Consider the following 18,818-nt stretch of genomic DNA (forward strand, 5'->3'; position numbering starts at 1 on the left):
GTCTTGTTTGGTAACTCCATATTTATTGAATTATTTTTTCATTACCGAGGGTTGGCTGGTAGCCAGGCTGACAGCAAGCCTAACTAGCCCTCTACAGCATGAAGATAACCAAGTGACCACAATGTGTTCATACAAAGAATTAAACACTAAAATATACATATAAAATATGACCTACATCACATACAAAAATAACATTCTTTTTGTTGTTTTTAGATAAATATAGAACATTAGTATATGTGCAATTATCTTTGCCTCAGAATGTCCTGCACCTGACACACTAGTGCATGCTGGCTCACATGGCCCCAATACACCACGCTCACAAAAATGGGTGCCAGTGCCAGAAATTGGTTCTCTTTAGCATCTCCACATTCTACCATTCATTACTTCACAGTGCAGCAGCTTTTAGGAATGGGGGCCTTGCCAGTGTGGGGGGGTGAGGCAGTGGCAGTGGTGCAGTGTCCCTAAATGATGCCAGCCCCCATGTCATACTAATATTCCACAAAGGAGGAACACCTTGTGAAGAAATTATTGTATGGGGGACATCCCCAAACTTTTTTTTTTCACATGGTGAACAAACAAATGGGAATCACTTAGTCAGCAAATGGACTAGAGCATCAGGGATTGTGGGAGGAATCCACAGCACTTTTAAATATTATCATCTTACTGCTCCCTGTCACTACCTTGGTGTGTAACTTAACTTACCATCACAGCATAACCACATGGATTGTGCAAAACTTGGGGTGTGCGTGCATGTGTCATCTTGTCTCCTGTGCCAGTAAGGGAATGGGGAGGGAGTGCAAGTAAGCATTCTCAGATAGGAGAACGAGAAATTGACATCTGTGGAGAAATGAAGTTGACAATTTCACAACTGATAGGAATGACTAATGACTAAGCCCAGTAATGAAAGTGAATATTGTGGTTGTTAACAGGTGTGGAGAACAGAGGGCGAGTGTAGAGCCAGTCTGGACACCCATCCACCCACTTCCCCAGCAAGAGACATATGATTCTACTGGCTGTTGTTGGCAAGTGCTGAAACGAGGGAAAGCACCGTTCGATCAAGCCAGGTGACAGCACGCGGCAAGATGTAGCCTCCATCATAATAGCCCAGGTGACCGCCGTGGTCAGTCTCGATGTAGAGAGAGTTTTTGTGTGTCTCTGAGGAAAAACAAGCTCATGTTAAATATACAAAATAATTAGAATAGTTCTTGGAATAAATTTAAATTCCACCAACCATTCCTATAAAGAATACTAACATAATGGAGTCTATGAAAAAAAGGTATACTTTGTCATCATTTTTCACACTTGACTGCTATGACACTACTGCCAGTCAGGGGTCAGAAGAGAGACTATTCTCCCCATTCCTCTTTTTTTTCTGACTTGCCTTAATGCTGCACAAAGTGGCTCATCATTACATGGCAATTTTGATTTCTAATTAGAAAAAAAATCAAGTAAAATTGAAAATGTCCCAAATGAATACACACAATTTTAAATTAATTTGTGTTAAATCAATGTTCCATTGTGCTTGCACCAACACACATGTAATCTTCTACCATCCTTTCAGTGTTTGCATTTCTGTAAACCCTCAAATTGTAAACATGTGTTCTTAAGCTCAACCTCCACTACAGGGGTGAGAACTGAGAGGAGACATCACCCTCAACAACTTACGAACAAATTTCTGAGGGAAGTAGAGCATGTCTGGGTGCACCAAAGGATCGTCTCGTGCGTTAATGAACACAACTGGCACACTGATGTTGTTCAGGTAGTGGGCAGAGCTGTCGTTGCGGTACAGCTCCTCTACACTTCGGAACCCAAAGATCCGTCTGTAAGAAATTAGTTTTGTTAAAATTTAATAAACTGGTGTATAGTGAAATTACCGTATTTGGCGGCTTAAAAGACACACTTTAGAAAAAAAGATGTCCCAGAGAATCACCCTGCATCTTATAAGGTCAAGGTACAGCTTTAGGTTACTGACTAGTGAAGTTTTAGTGCAGCAGTAGCACTTACATTAAACTGCAAACCTCTACACAAATGTAAACAAGGTGGCAATCGCTTCTACAACAACAATGGCAACTCTTTTCTAAAGTAACAATTAATAACCAAGAGTCAATATTGTTTCAAGATAATTTGATTAGTGTAAATGTATGTCTTAAGAATGTGAATTAGTCATCCTACATTGAATATTTCTGTGTACAAGCCCCACCTTGTGTACACTTCATCCAGCTCAGGGAGCGTGGCAGCAGACAACACCCGCCGCTCGTCAATGTTGTAGCGGCGTTTGACCTCCTCTGTGAGCAGCGCCTCCTTGTGTCGGAGGATGACTGACCGCATGTTCTCAGTCATCGAAAAGAGGTACAGCCGCGCAAGGTTATTCCACTCCAACAAGAACTGTAGACTCCTGTAATGTTGCAAGAACACAGAAGGTTGTGAGTGTCTTTCCCTGCCATAATCCTACAACAACAAAGCCACACTAAAAGCATCTTCCTTTCTCTATTCATTTGTCATCCACATCCTACTTGCATGTTGTTGCTGGTGCTTGTGATGTCTAACAACCAATGGGAGTTTCCTATTTTCCCCTTTTTTTATGAACTTGCAGCTGAACATACATGAACTTTATATTTATAATACAAGCTGCTGCTGCTTCACCATAAAACTGAAAATTTCCCCTCATGCTTTTGACTCATGCAGTTGTGCTGTTATTTCATAAGCTGTGTTAATGTTATTTCCTATGGTGTTTCATTGTTGCTTTTGCTGACCATCACAATCTTAATATTGATGCTCTAGCACAATGAAAGCTGTTGTGGTTTTGCTTTACATTATTACATGCTGATGTGAATTATTTGGCATGGCACAATTACTGACTCACAGGCAGACTTATTCAAAGGCTTTAGTCACTTCATACACATACCACAAGCCTACACAGTTAGTACTACAATTATTTTTCCTCAGTTGCCAAGGGTCTTCTCACAAGCCCAGATTGATATGCACCAGATATTCTGGTGTATACATTTCTAACAGGAAGAAGAAATAGGGTTAGTAAAATTCAGATTGAAGAGAAAGGAATCTGGGCTTGCAAGAGGACCCCTGGCAGCTGAAAAATAACATCTTAGGCACTAACTGTTCCTCCATAATCATTATGTCCCTGCACCCCAACGCCATACATAATCAGGTGTGTAGGAGGAGGCAAACACAGCCCCAGGAACACACACTTTATCCCAGTTTTTCTATATAGACAATATCTCCATAAACATACTCCTCTTCATACTTTCCCTTCATACTCACAGCACCTCCATGCACACACACACACACATTTTTCTTTACATACTTCGAACACCTCAATCACACTCTTCATTTTTTTCATACTCACAACACAGCAATGAGCAAACACCTCTTCAAAATTATAGTATTTCATACCCACACCCACTTTGCCAACACACCTCTTCATTCTATCAGAACTTCATTATGAAACACACACAGAAAATCAAAACCTCTCCCCACACACGACACTGCGCCAATCACCACCTCACATACAGATCCACATCACATTGTATAAGGTAAATCTAAGTGGTGGTACATACTCATCTATTGAATGGTGGAAGGTTGGAGTGTGAAGCAACATCAATTAATCAGTACCTACAAGGAGGTCCCTCAGATTGGACCTCAGCTGAGATGGATGAGAGCAAGTTAGGGTTTTTCTTTGCTGAATGTCAAGTTTCAGAGTCAAGATGTATAGCTCACCCACTTGGCTAACCCAGCAAACAAAGGAGTTACAAGTTCACATAAGAAGAAAAGTAAAGGTTCAGAACATTTAAATAGATGCAACTTAAGGGGAACAGAGAAGACAGGAAGAGGACGACTAGTAACGGTGAAAAGAAATCTCCAAATGTGACAAAAGAACATCAAGGAAGACTCGCCTAGTTAAAAGACGAAACAAAACAACAGAGACAGGGGAGATACACATACCTAAAAACAACCAAAATCCAACTAAATTAACAAAAAACACTTCAAACCAATCAATACCAGAAGAGAAAAAACAATCCAAACCACAACTCAAACCACAAAACAAGAAAACCTAAACAACCATCTCCATTCCAGAACCTCCCAAAGCCCCAACAACAGCCCTCCTCTCCTCACCCTCTCTGCCGCCCACTGCCACTTACTTCACAGCATCGTAGCCTTGGCAGATGGAGATGGCACCCATGATGTTGGTTGGCCTGGTGCGGTTGGGCTCACCTAGGTACTTGCACACGATGTTGCCCCCCATGCTGAAGCCCACCAGGATCAGCTTGGTGTCTGGACGGCTCTCCACGTACTTGGTCAACATCAGGTGAAGCTCATCTGACTGGCCTGTGGAAGTAGGGATGTGTGTCATTTGGAAGCTGAGGTAGGTATGGTGGGAGAGATGAAAAGGGAATGGGGTGTGGCTGGTAGTATGTGTTTCTTGGGGTGTAAGAAGAGTCAGGGGGAGGTAGTTTGAACCCCAGTGCTGTCATGTAATGTCAAGAAGGGCATCTAATCTTCAAGCCCAATACAACCCCAAAACAATTATCCTAAATAAACATAGATAAATGCCACCAAGATAAATAAGAGGTAGACACTTGTAAATAAGAATCAAAACTTTATGTGGATGCACAGATAGGAAATTCAACATGTGTAGTGGAGTGAGGCAACTTTTTGGGTTAAGGGCAAGACAGTATACTAAAAATAAACCCTGCAACATTTCTATATAAAAAATAAAAATACATGTGTCATTAGAATGAGCAGTTTTGGTTAGAGAGGGGTGTCTTGTCCCTTCTGCTCTACTTGGCTTGGTGTATTGAAGGTAAAGGTTACAGGTGGTTGAGCTGGGGGGTGGGGGGGTGACAGGTATGGAGGTTAAGGGCAGGTAATTAGGAAGCTTTAATTGTAACAGGTGTGACTGAGGATGGGAAGGCATTGTTGAAATATAGAAGATTAGGGGTGGGAGGAAGGCATTGTTGAAATATAGAAGATTAGGGATGGGAGGAAGGCATTGTTGAAATATAGAAGTTTAGGGATGGGAGGAAGGCATTGTTGAAATATAGAAGATTAGGGATGGAAAGCACTGTTAAAATATAGAAGACTGGGAATGGGAAGGCATTGTTGAAATATAGAAGATTAGGGATGGGAGGAAGGCATTGTTGAAATATAGAAGATTAGGGATGGAAAGCACTGTTAAAATATAGAAGACTGGGAATGGGAAGGCATTGTTGAAATACAAAAGATAATAGGTAGGTGACAGGAATGATAGGAAGGTAGGCTGGGGAAAGAAAGAATGCAGGTAGGCAGCCCGAAGTGGTGGAAAGACATTGAAGTGGTATGTGACCTTCGCAACCCAAACTTTTTTTTTCTTCCTTTATCTCTATTGCTGTTGTCCCTCCTCTTATCTTCCACTCACACTTTCATTTTCTCTTAATTCCATCTTTACTCTTCTTTAGATTTTTTTTTTCCTGTGTGGTTAGAATTAATTTAAATTGTCTATCTTTCACTTTGTCATTTCCCTTTTTAAGTCCTTAATCATCTGTCTTAGGTGTGCCAGGGTAACAGACTTTGCAATCTGTAATACATGTACACTTGTGGGTCTATGTATTGTACTGTGTTTGATGATAATAATAAAAATAATGATAAATGATGATAAATAAAATGATGATAAACTCTCTTCACCCTTAGATCAATACCTCCCTTCATTGCACTTAGTAATACTTGTACTCTTTTGGCTTTACGTATTGCACTGTAAAAAAAATAATAACAATAACACTAATGATATCCCCACTGTCCAATCTTTACTATAATTATCAATCCTTTGCTTCATAAGTTTCTCTTCTTTCCTTATCACCTCTCTCCCTTGATGCTTTTTTTAGTATTGAAGATCTCAACCCCACGCTGAGTGTCACAATTTCCTCTCCACTTGTGCAATGATTTTCTCTCTCTCTCTCTCTCTCTCTCTCTTCTACACCGCTAAGCATGCAATTTTCTTCTTCTCTCCCTCCTCCTCCTCTCCCTTCCTCTCTCTCTCTCTCTCTCTCTCTCTCTCTCTCTCGCTAACTTATACACCGCTAAGCATACAATTTCCTTCTTCTCTCCCTGCACTCCTTCCCCTCCGGCTCTTTCATCTAACTTGTTCCACTCCCCAACTCATACTTCCTAAACTCGTCTCACATAACAGCAGCTTCGCATTCCTGTTCTCTCTCTCTCTCTCTCTCTCTCTCTCTCTCTCTCTCTCTCTCTCTCTCTCTCTCTCTTCTTCTATTTCAGGGTTTATGGTCATTTACTTCCACTTTTTTTACTTTTTTTTTTGCTTATGTGAAGGTCATTATGAGATGGGAGGACAAACAGGTATCAAGAACAATACAACGGCCTCTCTCTCTCTCTCTCTCTCTCTCTCTCTCTCTCCCACCCACTCTATCCTTAACTTCCCTTTTTTTTCTATCTTGCTCTTTCACGACTATCAACACACGTATCCATTTCCATCACTTCTTTCCTCCTCTTCCTCTTCACACTTCTCCCTGTCCTGTACTCCCTCCCTCCTCATCATGCTCCTCCCTTTCCTTATACCCTCCCTTCTCATCCTTTTTTGTTTCCTGCTTTTCCATTTCCTTCACCCTCCTTCCTCACTTTGCTCCCTTTCCTATATCCTCCCTTCTCATCACATTTCTCCCTTTCCTTATACCCTCCCTTCTCATATTTTTTTTCTGTTTTCTGCTTTCCATTTCCTTCACCCTCCTTCCTCACTTTTCTCCCTTTCCTATATCCTCCCTTCTCATCACACTTCTCCCTTTCCTATACTCTCCCTTCTCATACTTTTTTTCTGTTTCCTGCTTTTCCATTTCCTTCTCATCACACTTCTCCCTTTCCTATACTCTCCCTTCTCATACTTTTTTTCTGTTTCCTTCTTTTCCATTTCCTTCTCCTCACACTTCTCCCTTTCCTATACTCTCCCTTCTCATACTTTTTCTGTTTCCTGCTTTTCCATTTCCTTCTCCTCACACTTCTCCCTTGCCTATATCCTCCTTTTCTCATCCTGCTTGTTTTCTACTTTTCCAATTCCTTCACCCTCCTCCCGTCTCACACTTCTCCCTTTCTTATACTCCCTCCCTTCTCATCACACTTGTCCTTTTCCAATACCCTCCCTTCTCATCTTTTTCCATTTCCTTCATTTCTTCCTCCTCACCACACTTCTCCCCTTCCTTATCCTCATCCTTTTTACCGTCTCCACCCAATATTCAAACAGTTTTCTTCTCTCCCTTCCTCTTCTCTTCTTTCCCCCTCCCTCGCCACGTCATTAAACACACATTTTCCCTTCCATTTATCTAGCCCCATTTCCTCCCGCGACCCTCACCCCCTTCCCCACATCCACAAATACACCCCTTCATCTGTCTCTCTTTCTCTCAGGCCTCCCCTCCTCCTCCATCTCCTCTTACGTAACTACTGCCAACCCGATCTCCTCCCTGCCTCCCTCCGTGCCCTTGCCTCCATGCCCTCTCGATGCAACAGGTGCCAACGCCCCTCCTCATGTACCTGCTGTCCTATGCTATGCCCATCTACTTGTTATTTCTACCTCTTATCTTTCTACTTTCTCATGCTTACTCTTTTACCTCTTCTGATCTAACCTAACCTAACCTAATCCGCCTCCCTACACTCCTTCCTCTTCTTCCTCTCTCATCTTAATCTTTATCCATCCTTACCCTTACCCTCTCTCATCCACCATACTCCCTATCCCCCCCGAGTCCCTCCTCTCTCCCTTTTACCCACCTACCTACCCCTTTTCCCTACCTCCTCCCCACATTCCCTTTTATCTCCCTCTCCCCTGCCTCCCTCATGCTTACCTCGTCTCCCCTCACCCTCCCTTGTGCCTACCTGTCTCCCCTTCCTCTCATCCCCCTCCCTTCTCCCCACATTCCCTTCTCATCTATCTCCTTGCCCATTCTTGTATCGTCTCTCCTCTTTCTCTGACGTAATGGCCACTTCTCTACCTATCTTCGCCCCCATTCCCTTCTTTTCACCTCTTCCTTATTCATCCTACCATCCTACCGTGCCCGCCTCCCCCTCCCATTACGTCACCACTATTTTACCACGTGCAGCTATATAGCCTATGCCCCCAACTTTACCATGACCTAACTTCATCATCAGTTTCATTTATAGGTTACATGCCCAATCAATAACTTCTTCTCCCCTCATCGCCTCACAAGACTGACATATACATACTTCCTTCCACCTCATCTCTCCTCTCCTCTTTCCTCTGTCTACCTGCACCTTGATATACACTACCCACCAACGTTGCCAGATTGTCGTACTCAGCCTCTTATATTTACCGACTTCCGACCCCAAATCTGTCTCCTGGTCCCCAATAACGAGATTCATATATATTTAGAAGAAGTGGCCATTACATCAGAGGAAGAGGAGACGATACAAGAATGGGCAAGGAGGTAGATGAGAAGGGAGGGGCATGAGAGGAAGGGGAGACAGGTAGGCACACGGAAGGCAGGGGATAGGGAGTGTTGGGAGGCAGGGGATAGGGAGTGTTGGGAGGGAGGGAGAGGGGTAAGGAGGTAGATAAGACGGGAATGTTGGGGAGGAGGGAGGGAGATGAGAAGGGTGAGGGGAGACGAGGTAAGAATGAGGGAGGCAGGGGAGAGGGAATGTGGAGATGAGGTAGGGAGAGGGGTATACTAGGTAGGTGTGTAAAAGGGAGAGGAGGGAGTTAAAATAGTTAATTCCTGATGTTTCTTGGCAATAGTTACGCGTCAGGAACCAGTTAATACCAGGCTCTTAGTACGATAATCTGGCAACGGTGCTACCCACATCGCCTGAAATTAGTAATGGCGAATAGTAACCGATAGGAGGTATACACAGAGAGGCATGAGGACTAGGGGCCAGTTCGACAGTCCAACATAGTCACTGTAAGCCCCTAACCAATGATTCGTTATTTCTACTCGATACCAGATACTAGAGATTTCCCGTGTGGTTTTCTATAGTTTCCTTCTTTTTATATCAACGCCAAACACTAGACAAGGAATGTTCATAGTATTTTGTGTTTGGTTGGGAAGCTTACAAATTTGCTGCTGGACTGTAAAACTGGTCCGAGGTATATTATTCTTTTTTTTTCTCCCTCCCTCCTCACTAAGATTTACCCCCGCCGTCATATTTCTTGGTTACTTAGCAGCAGCCCTTAATAACGCCTTCTTTCTTTCCTACTTCTCTTCATTATTACCTTCCTTCCTACGTGTCTTCCTTCTCATGTCATCTCTCTACCTCCCCATCAATCAACACTCACAACCACACAGTGTAGACTATACGTAACTATTGCCAACCCCGAGCCCCTCCCACCCTACCTCCGTGCCCTTGTATCCATGCCCTTCTTTCCTCCACAAACAACCATGTCATTAAGTACACATCTCCCCTCCCTTTATCTAGCCCCAGACCCTTCCCCTCCCCCAATCATTACATGTCACACCTCAGAACACATCACACACTCACCGTATCGGAACACCCGGGGACTGGTGACCTTGACGTGAGGGAGCACTCCGAGGTGGTTGAGCACGACGCAGCGGTAGCCTTGGGAGCACGCCAGGGACACCAGGGATCTCACGTAGGTGCTCTCGCTGCTGTTGGCGATCCCAGGGCACACGGCGATGGTGTAGTCCTCTGAGGAGGGGCAAGGGGCGGGGCTGGCGTTACTGCGGGGTCCTAGCGGCGGTACTCTGGGGAGGGTGCGTCTTATGGACAGGAAAAGGGCGCTCGCTCAGGGATGGGTGAGACTGTGGATGCTGAGGAGGTTGGTTCATGCAGGAGGTTGGCGTAATAGAGGGCACAGGTGGGGGACTTCAGGGAGGATGCGGCCACTGGAAAGGGGTATGAAGGAGGATGCGTTTGGTTTATGGAGGAAAGACATCTGAGGGAGTGTTGAGTGAGTATTCGGGGCAGAGGCGGTAAGGGGTGCCACTATAAAGGTTGGGTGAAGGCTGACACAAGAAAAGAAGGGATATGAAGGAGGATGCGTCTGGCTTTTGCAGGAAAGAGATCTGAGGGAGTGTTGAGAGATGGGTTCGGGACAGAGGCGGTAAGGGGTGCCAGTATACAGGTTGGGTGAAGGCTGACACAAGAAAAGAAGTGATCTGAATGAGGATGCGTCTGGTTAATAAGAGAATGGGATCTGAGGGAGGATGATTCTGGTTTATACAGGAAAGAGATCTGAGGGACGAGTCAAGAGTATTCAGAACAGGGCCGGAAGGTGGTGTTAAAAGTACCTATAGAGGCTGGGTGAAGGCTGAAACAAGAACATAAAGGAGTCTGGGAGAGGCTTATTTGCAGGCAGGAATGGGCAGGATTTTAGGTCAGTTACATGCACAGGACAGAAGGAAGATGGAAATGAACATGCCATTCTTCCCTCACACGAGAACATGAGTCTGCAAGAGGCAAATGAGTGGGCAGGAAAGGACCAGACGAGGATTTTAGGCCAGTTACATGCACAGGACAGAAGGAAGATGGAAATGAACATGCCATTCTTCCCTCACACGAGAACATGAGGAGTCTGCAAGAGGCAATGAGTGGGCAGGAAAGGACCAAACGAGGATGCAAGCACAGGAAAGAAGCAATAGGGAATGACGCCTTCTTCCCCCAGAGCCGGCAGGGAGTTAGCATATATAGAGGTTGAGGGGAGGCTGACACAAGATCATGAGTCTGCAAGAGGGGAATCAATCAGTGGGCAGGAAAGGACCAGAGGAGGATGTTAGTTCAAAAATGCATGCACAGGAAAGAAGCAATAGGGAAATGATAGCCTTCTTCCCCTAGAGCCGGCAGGGGGTTAGCATACAGGTTGGGGGAAGGCTGACACAAGATCATGAGTCTGCAAGAAGGCAATCAGTCAGTGGGCAGGAAAGGACCAGAGGAGGATGTTAGTTCAAAAATGCATGCACAGGAAAGAAGCAATAGGGAAATGATAGCCTTCTTCCCCTAGAGCTGGCAGGGGGTTAGCATAGAGGTTGGGGGAAGGCTGACACAAGATCATGAGTCTGCAAAAAGGCGATGTCAGTGGGCAGGAAAGGACCAGACGAGGATGCTAGTTCAAGGACACATGCACAGGACAGGAGGTAGAGGGAACCGGACATAAGGCCAGTTCAACAGTCCATCATAGTCATTGTTGTAAGCGCCCAAACCAATCCATATCCACCACAATGATCCGTTATTTCTACTCAAAACCAGATATTAATAAAGAAATTTCCTGTGGTTCTCGAAAATTCCCTCCTTTTTTTTATCAACGACAAACACTGAAACTACAAGGAATTTCGTCGCATTTTGTGATTGGTTAGGGAGCTTACGAACTTCCTGTATTGGACTGTAAGACTGGCCTATAATTTTCTTCCCTCAGAGCTCAATATCTATAGTCATACGGGGCCACGAGCTTTGGTTTTCATATATACCGCCAGGGGAGGTCTTGATCACCCGGCAGACCAGTGACCAGTTACACCACTCAACCTTCTCGTGGTGGTGGTGAGGGGAGAGAGAGAGAGAGAGAGAGAGGAGAGAGAGAGAGAGAGAGAGAGAGAGAGAGAGAGAGAGAGAGAGAGAGAGAGAGAGAGAGAGAGAGAGAGAGAGAGAGAGAGAGAGAGAGAGAGAGAGAGAGAGAGAGAGAGAGAGAGAGAGAGAGAGAGAGAGAGAGAGAGAGAGAGAGAGAGAGAGAGAGAGAGAGAGAGAGAGAGAGAGAGAGAGAGAGAGAGAGAGAGAGAGAGAGAGAGAGAGAGAGAGAGAGAGAGAGAGAGAGAGAGAGAGAGAGAGAGAGAGAGAGAGAGAGAGAGAGAGAGAGAGAGAGAGAGAATGAGCAACAAGAGCATAACAAACAAGAATGGGGACTGTTAAACTGTAAAATAAAGGAAAGAAGGGAAGAGAAAGGGCCGATGAAGAAAGGTGAGAGAGAAAAGGAAGAGAGGGAGGAGGGAGGGTTGGTCATAATACATGTCTGGTAAGAAGAATGAGGGCAAAGTTTAAATAATGAGGCAAAGAGGAAGAGGGAAAAGAAAAGAAAGAAAAAAAGAAAAGATAAAAAAAGAAAAGAGGAAGGACAAAGGGTAAAAAAAAGAGAGAGGAGGAGGGAGAGAAAGAAAGAAAAATAAAGAAGGGGAAGAGGAAAAAAAAAGAAAAATGGGATAGAAAAAAAAAGAAGGGGAGGACGAAACGTAATAAATGAGATGGGAGGAGGAGGAAAGAAAAAGAAGGGGAAGAGGAAAAAAGGAAAAATGCGATAGAAAAAAAAGAAGGGGAGGACAAAACGTAATAAATGAGATGGGAGGAGGAGGAAAGAAAAGGAAAAGAGGAAAGGAAAAAATGGGATAGAAAAAAAGAGAAAGGGAGGCCAAAACACGATAACTGAGGAGGGAGGAGGAGGAAAGAAAAAGAAAGAAGGGGAAGAGGAAAGAAAAAAAAATGGAATAGAAAAAAACAAAAGAAGGGGAGGACAAAACGTAATAAAAGAGGGAGGAGGAGGAAAGAAAAAAAAGGGATAGAAAAAGAGGAGAGGACAAAGCATAATAAAAAGTCAGGTACAATAATTAGGAGTTGTAAATTAAGTTAATGAGACGAGAGGAGACGAAACGGAAACGGGGCAAAAATGGAGGAAAAAGAAAGGAAGAAGAAGGAAGTGATACATTACAAAGACACGGCAGGGAAAAGAAAAGGAAGGAGAAGAGGGAAGGAAGGAAGAGAAGGGGAGATAAGACAAGAGAAGGAAGGGAAGGGAAAATAACGGAGGGGAGATAAAGAAAGATATGAAAGGAAAGGAGGACATTAGAAGGGATGGTCGTGTGGGAAGGGAGAGAAAAGAAAGGGAGTGAACGGTAAGGTGATGAAACAAGAAAGTAGGTAAAGGTTAGGTAAGATGAGGGAAGGTAAGGCAAGGTACAGGTATTTAAGGTAAGGGAAGAGAAGAGGACAGCGAGTTACACCAAGCCGGTAGAGAGGAAGGCAAGGGGAAGGTAAGACAAGGTAGGGGTATTTAAGGTAAGGTGAGAAGGAAAGGGAAAGGGAATAGATACAGCGTTAAACCAAGCCGGTCGGCAAGACAAGGTGAGAAGGAAAGGAAAGGGAATAGATACAGCGAAAGGCAAGGCAAGACAAGGGGAGGGTAAAACAAGGTAGGGGTATTTAAGGTAAGGTGAGAAGGAAAGGGAAAGGGAATAGATACAGCGTTAAACCAAGCCGGTCGTGAGAAAGGCAAGGCAAGACAAGGGGAGGGTAAAACAAGGTAGGGGTATTTAAGGTAAGGTGAGAAGGAAGGGGAAAGGGATAGGCACAGCATTAAACCAAGACAGTCGTGAGAAAGGCAAGGGAAGGGAGGGGAAGGGGAAGGGAGGGGAAGATAAAGGAAACAAGGGGGGGGGGGGGGGTTGGAGAGGAAGATGCAGGGAAAAAAAGTTAAGGTGTAAGGCAAAGGGAGGGTATATTTTAAGGTACGGGAAGGAAGGGGACACAGCGTTAAACCAAGCCGGTCGCGACGCACTGTGAAACCCGCCCTGCCATCCCATCACGACCCTCTTCCTGTGTGTGGAGGAACGAGTGTGTCTGCTGCGGGGGGTGCTGCAAAGGCAAACCGGTGAAGCCTTTCGTTAGTGCTGCGGGAGTAGAAGGAGGTGCAGTTGCAGGAGGTGATGAAAGCGTGAGGACAGGTAAGCTGGAGATAAAGGTGAACAGGTGAAGTAAAGGTGAGGTGAGGAGAGGTACAGAAAAGGTGACGTGAGGTAAGGTGAAGAGGTAAAATGAGGCAAGTTGAAGAAGAAGGGAAAGATGAAGTAAACAAATAGGTAACAATAAGCAAGGTAAGGTAAGGTGACGTAGAAGGGGGGGGGGGGCGGCAGGGAAAGTAAGGTGAGGTAAATAAAAGGTAAGGGGAGGAAAAGGTGAGGACAGGTAAAGTGAGAATAACTGAAGAGGTGAGAACAGGTAAGGTAAATAAATAGGTGAGATGAAGGGAGGTCAAAGAAACGTGAGGGAGGTGAGATCAAGGGAAAGTGAGATGGTCATGAAAAAGGTGAGGGTAGGTTGACAAGAAAACGTTAAGAGAAGCGAGGTCAAGCGAGGTCAAAGAAGAAGGGCAAGGAAGTGAGATGAAGGGAGGTCAAGGAATAAGTGAAGCAGGTGAGATCAAATAAAGGTGAGGTGAGAGAGGACAAACAGACGGTCAGGTGAAGTGATGGCTGGCTGACTGACTGACTGACTGACTGAGGATGTAACGCAACTAAGAGATATTATTGTTATTATTACTTTGGCGTATTAGCGAGCCATGAAGTCTAGCAGTTGTGAATGGGTTGGGGAAAAAGTGATTATTATTATTATTATTATTATTATTATTATTATTATTATTATTATTATTATTATTATGGTCATTATTACTATTCCTATCACTTTAATCTCGAGCATATATATGAGAGTAGATAGGAAAATACTAACGGAGAGAGAGAGAGAGAGAGAGAGAGAGAGAGAGAGAGAGAGAGAGAGAGAGAGAGAGAGAGAGAGAGAGAGAGAGAGAGAGAGAGAGAGAGAGAGAGAGAGAGAGAGAGAGTAAAGCCTATACTTCAATGCTTTAACAACTACAGTCTGACAAATGTGAAGTCAGTTTGGGAGGGGCGCCGAACCTCCTCACAGCGGTGCCACATCACTCGCAATACATCTCTCTCTCTCTCATTATATCATCTATGTACTATTTGAAGTTGTGGATCAAATTATTCTGTATATATTAAATAAGATTTGGCACCGTTATGGCCAGGGAATTATCCGAGTGGACCCCGCCCAAACTGACGTCATAGCTGAGTCTGACAACATGGATAATTATTTCTCTTTTCTTATTCTTTAAACCTCTGACGCTATGTATCACTTCTTACACCTCTATTTGGCCTTCATTCCTTTGCATCCTTTTACACCCAAACACACAAACCTCTCCTTCTTACCATCAGTGACTGGCGCGCCTGTCGGTTCGTAGATGTCCCAGGTGACGGTGGCGCCATCCTCCTGCCGGGCGGCTATCCTCCGGGGTACCACATGGGGGCAGTAGGTGCGGCCCACGGTGGCGTGCACGATGGTCTGGAGGTGGCCGCTGCTGCCCCACAGACGGACCGGGACGTATCTGTGGAGGGAGGAAGGAAGACAATGAGGCTGTGGATGGTATTCTCAAACGCTCTCTCCTCACACATCAACTTTTTCTACAGGCTAAAAAGGAGATCAGTTGGGTTCTAATGAGTGTTTGTTTAGGTTCATGGTACAGAATAAGGGTCAAACTACCACCAGGGTCATAAAACTAGCCCTGAAAATGCTCAAAACTCCTAGGAAAGCCTTGTCAAATCTGTGGGCATGGGGAACGAATTGTTTGAGAATACGGCTCTGTGTCGCAGGAAGAGAGACAAAGAGGAAGGGTTGAGGGTTGGGAGGACATGGGAGAGGGAAGGATCAGGGGAGCTACAGAAGAGGGATGGACGGAAGATAGGAGAAACATGGAAGAAGGGAGGATGGTGAGGCTGTGTCCCGTATTCTCAGACTCTTTCGGCTCTCACAACAACTATTCCCAAAGGCCACACTGAAGGAGTTGGAAAGTTTCGTTTAGTCGGCGCAACATGTGGTCATATGCCGGAGAGAGACAGAAGGGGAAGGAATTATACCTGGCACCCATTCACTGCTGGGTGGACAGGGGCGTAGGGTATCCACAATAAAGGAGATTATAGTCGAGTTTTCATGAGTGTTTTTCGTAATTATGGTGCAGAAGAATCCTTATCAAACTATCACTAGCCTCATAAAACTATCCATGGAAATACTAACACGACCTCTATCAAAGCCTGAGCAAATGTAGGCGGGTGTGTTAGCCCCGAAAGGGAGTGAGAAAGAGAGAGATGGAGGTGGGAGGACATGGGAAAGAGGAATCAGGAAGAGGGAGGGATGGAAGATATGAGAAACAGGGAGGAAGATAAGAGAAGCAGGGAGGAAGATAAGAGAAGCAGGGAGGAAGATAAGAGAAGCAGGGAGGAAGAGAAGAGAAGCATGGAGGAAGATAAGAGAAGCAGGGAGGAAGATAAGAGAAGCAGGGAGGAAGATAAGAGAAGCAGGGAGGAAGATAAGAGAAGCAGGGATGAAGACATGAGAACAGGGAGGAAGATAAGAGAAGCAGGGAGGAAGATAAGAGAAGCAGGGAGAAGGGAAGATGGTGAGGCTGTGTTGTAAGGAGAGGGACGGGGTGTTGGGGGAATGGGAGGGAGAGAGATCAGGGGAGTAACAGGAGGGGGGGATGGAAGATGAGAAAAGCAGGGAGGAGGGAAGATGGTTGCTGTGTCGCTGGGAGAGGGAGGGAGGGATGGGAAGTGAGAACAGCAAGGCAAAAGAAAGTAAGGAAGGATAACGGAGGCATGAGACAACTGAGAAAAGATCAAGGAAAGAAGAGGGAGAGAGAAAAGGAGAATGGATAGAAGAGGGAGGGATGAGTGGTAAAATAAGCAAGGCAGAAGAGAGGAAGGAAGGATAGAGGAGGACTAGAAGATAAAGGAAGAGAAAGATGGATATGAGACGGGCAATAAGAGGAAAAGAAAGAAAAGCAAACAAAACAATAGAGAAAGAAAAAAGAAAGGAAGAGAAAGATAGATATGAGACGGGCAATAAGAGGAAAAGAAAGAAAAGAAGGCAAACAAAACAACAGAGAAAGAAAATAAGACAAACAAAACAGCAGAGAAAGAAAAAAAGAAAGCAAGGAAAAATATGACGGAAAATAAGAGAAAAATAAAGAAAACAAAACAAAATAACAAAGAAAAAAAGATGAGACGGGAAATAAGAGGAAAAGAAAGAATGAAGGAAAACAAAACAACAGAGAAAGAAAAAAGAAGGGAAGGAAAAATATGACCGAAAATGAGAAAAAAAGAAAGAAAACAAAACAAAGAAAAAAAAAGTAAGGAAAGATATGAGACGGAAAGCCGGAGAAAAAGAAAGAAAACAAAACAAAACAAAGAAAGAAAGGAAGGAAAGATATGAGACCGGAAAATAAGAGAAAAAAAAAAGAAAGGAAGGAAAGAGGCGGAAAACAAGAGAAAAGAAAGAAACAAAACAAAACAAAGAAAAAAAGAAAGTAAGGAAAGATATGAGGCGGAAAATAAGAAAAAAAAAACATGAGAACCGAGAAAGAAAAGGAAAAAATACGAGAACCAATTCAAGGAAAAGGAAAGGGATATAAGAGAAGGAAGAAAAGAAGACAAATAAAACAAGAAAGAAAAGAGACGGAAAACAAGAAAAAGCAAGAGAAGTAAGCAAACAAAACAACCGAGAAAGGAAGGCAAAGTTACGGGAACCAAAACAAGGAAACAAGGGTCACTCATGTATGGACAGGTGAACTCCGGGCCGGTAAGAAGACCTCGACACAAGGGAAGGAAGAGGAGGCAAGTCTCTATACGTGTTGCATTGTGGACCGCGCGGATTACTTACTAAAGCCGCGCTCCCACACCGGTCACGGACGAGAAGGAAAGGGAAGGGAGGGAAGAGAAAGATATGAGGAAGAAAAGTAAGAAACAGGAAAGAAAAGGTAAACATGGAAGAAAGGAAGATAAAAAAGAAAGGAAGGGAAAGAAAGCTAAAAAGAAAGAAAGGCAAACAGGGTAATTGAGAAGGGAAGGGAGAGAAGAGAAAGATATAAGGAAAGAAAGGAGGAAACAATGAAGATAAGGTAAACATGGAAATAAGAAGAAAGGAAATGGAATAAAGGAAGATAAAAAAGAAAGGAAAGGAAAGGGAGGGAAGAGAAAGATCTGAGGAAAGAAAGGAGGAAACAATGAAGAAGAGAATGTAAGAATGGCAGGAAAAAGAAGAGAAGTGGACAAAGGGAAGATAAAAAGAAAGGAAGGAAGGGGAAGAAAAATAAAAAGAAAGGAAGGCAAACAGGGTAATTGGGGAAGCAAAATAAAGACATGGAAAGGAGAAAAAAAGGAAGAAACAGTCCAGAAAAAATATGGCAGATAAACAACAACAAAAAAAAGAAAGGGAAGGGAAGAAAGAGTATGAGACTGAAAAGAAAGAAGGAAGAAAAGAAGGCAAAAGGAGTAACCAAGAAAGAAAGGGAGGGAGGGGAAAAAGAGGAAAACATACGAATAAAGAAACACGGAAGAAAGAAAAAAAGGCAAACAGGGCAATCAAGAAATAAAGGAAAGAAAAACAGAAAGATACGAGAACGAAAGAAAAGAAGCATGGAGTAAAGAAGACAAACCGACTAACCAGCACGTATATATATAACCTACAACACAATCACTAGGAGGAAGAGATCAGGAGAAAGGTAAGGCTGTGAGTGGACTGTACTACCAAAGCGAATATGAAGAAGGGAAGGAAAAGAAGAAGGGACATGAGGGAGAGTTAGAACATATTAAGGAACTAGAGAGAAACTAAAGACATGGTTAGATATGTAAATGGGAGAGAGGCAGGACAAGGACAGTAGGGTTGAAGGGAGGACGCAGAAGGAAGATAAAAATGAATATTGGACATAAAGAGAATACTGCAAAAAAAATGGAATAAGGAGAAAGAGATTAGAACTGTAAATGGGGAAGAAAGGACAAGGACGGAGTGGGGTTGAAGGGAGGACGTAGAAAAAGGAAGATAAGAAGGAATACTGGAAGGAAAGCAAAGAAGAATAGTTGAGAAAAGGGAGTAATGGATAAAACACTTAGAACTGTAAATGGGAGAAAGGAAGGACAAGGACAGAGAGGAGTTGAAGGGAGGACGTAGAAAAAGGAAGATAAGAAGGAATATTGGAAGGGAAGCAAAGAAGAATAGTTGAGAAAAGGGAATAATGGATAAAA

At 43.9% G+C, this 18,818-nt stretch overlaps 1 protein-coding gene across 1 annotated transcript in view; it reads right to left on the reverse strand.

Annotated features, from left to right (window-relative positions):
• The window catches only part of LOC126998466 (abhydrolase domain-containing protein 2-like), a 56,908-nt gene continuing 38,090 nt past the window's right edge, over nt 1-18,818 (reverse strand). The window contains exons 2-7 of the mRNA XM_050860185.1: nt 14,952-15,127; nt 9,493-9,660; nt 4,158-4,344; nt 2,201-2,395; nt 1,666-1,820; nt 1-1,155 (exon numbers count right to left, since the gene is read on the reverse strand). Coding sequence (XP_050716142.1) covers nt 1,007-1,155; nt 1,666-1,820; nt 2,201-2,395; nt 4,158-4,344; nt 9,493-9,660; nt 14,952-15,127 — 1,030 coding nt within the window. The 3' untranslated portion in view covers nt 1-1,006. The remainder of the gene's footprint in view (nt 1,156-1,665; nt 1,821-2,200; nt 2,396-4,157; nt 4,345-9,492; nt 9,661-14,951; nt 15,128-18,818) is intronic.

Source organism: Eriocheir sinensis, chromosome 14, assembly GCF_024679095.1.
Source record: "Eriocheir sinensis breed Jianghai 21 chromosome 14, ASM2467909v1, whole genome shotgun sequence".
NCBI lineage: Eukaryota > Metazoa > Arthropoda > Malacostraca > Decapoda > Varunidae > Eriocheir > Eriocheir sinensis.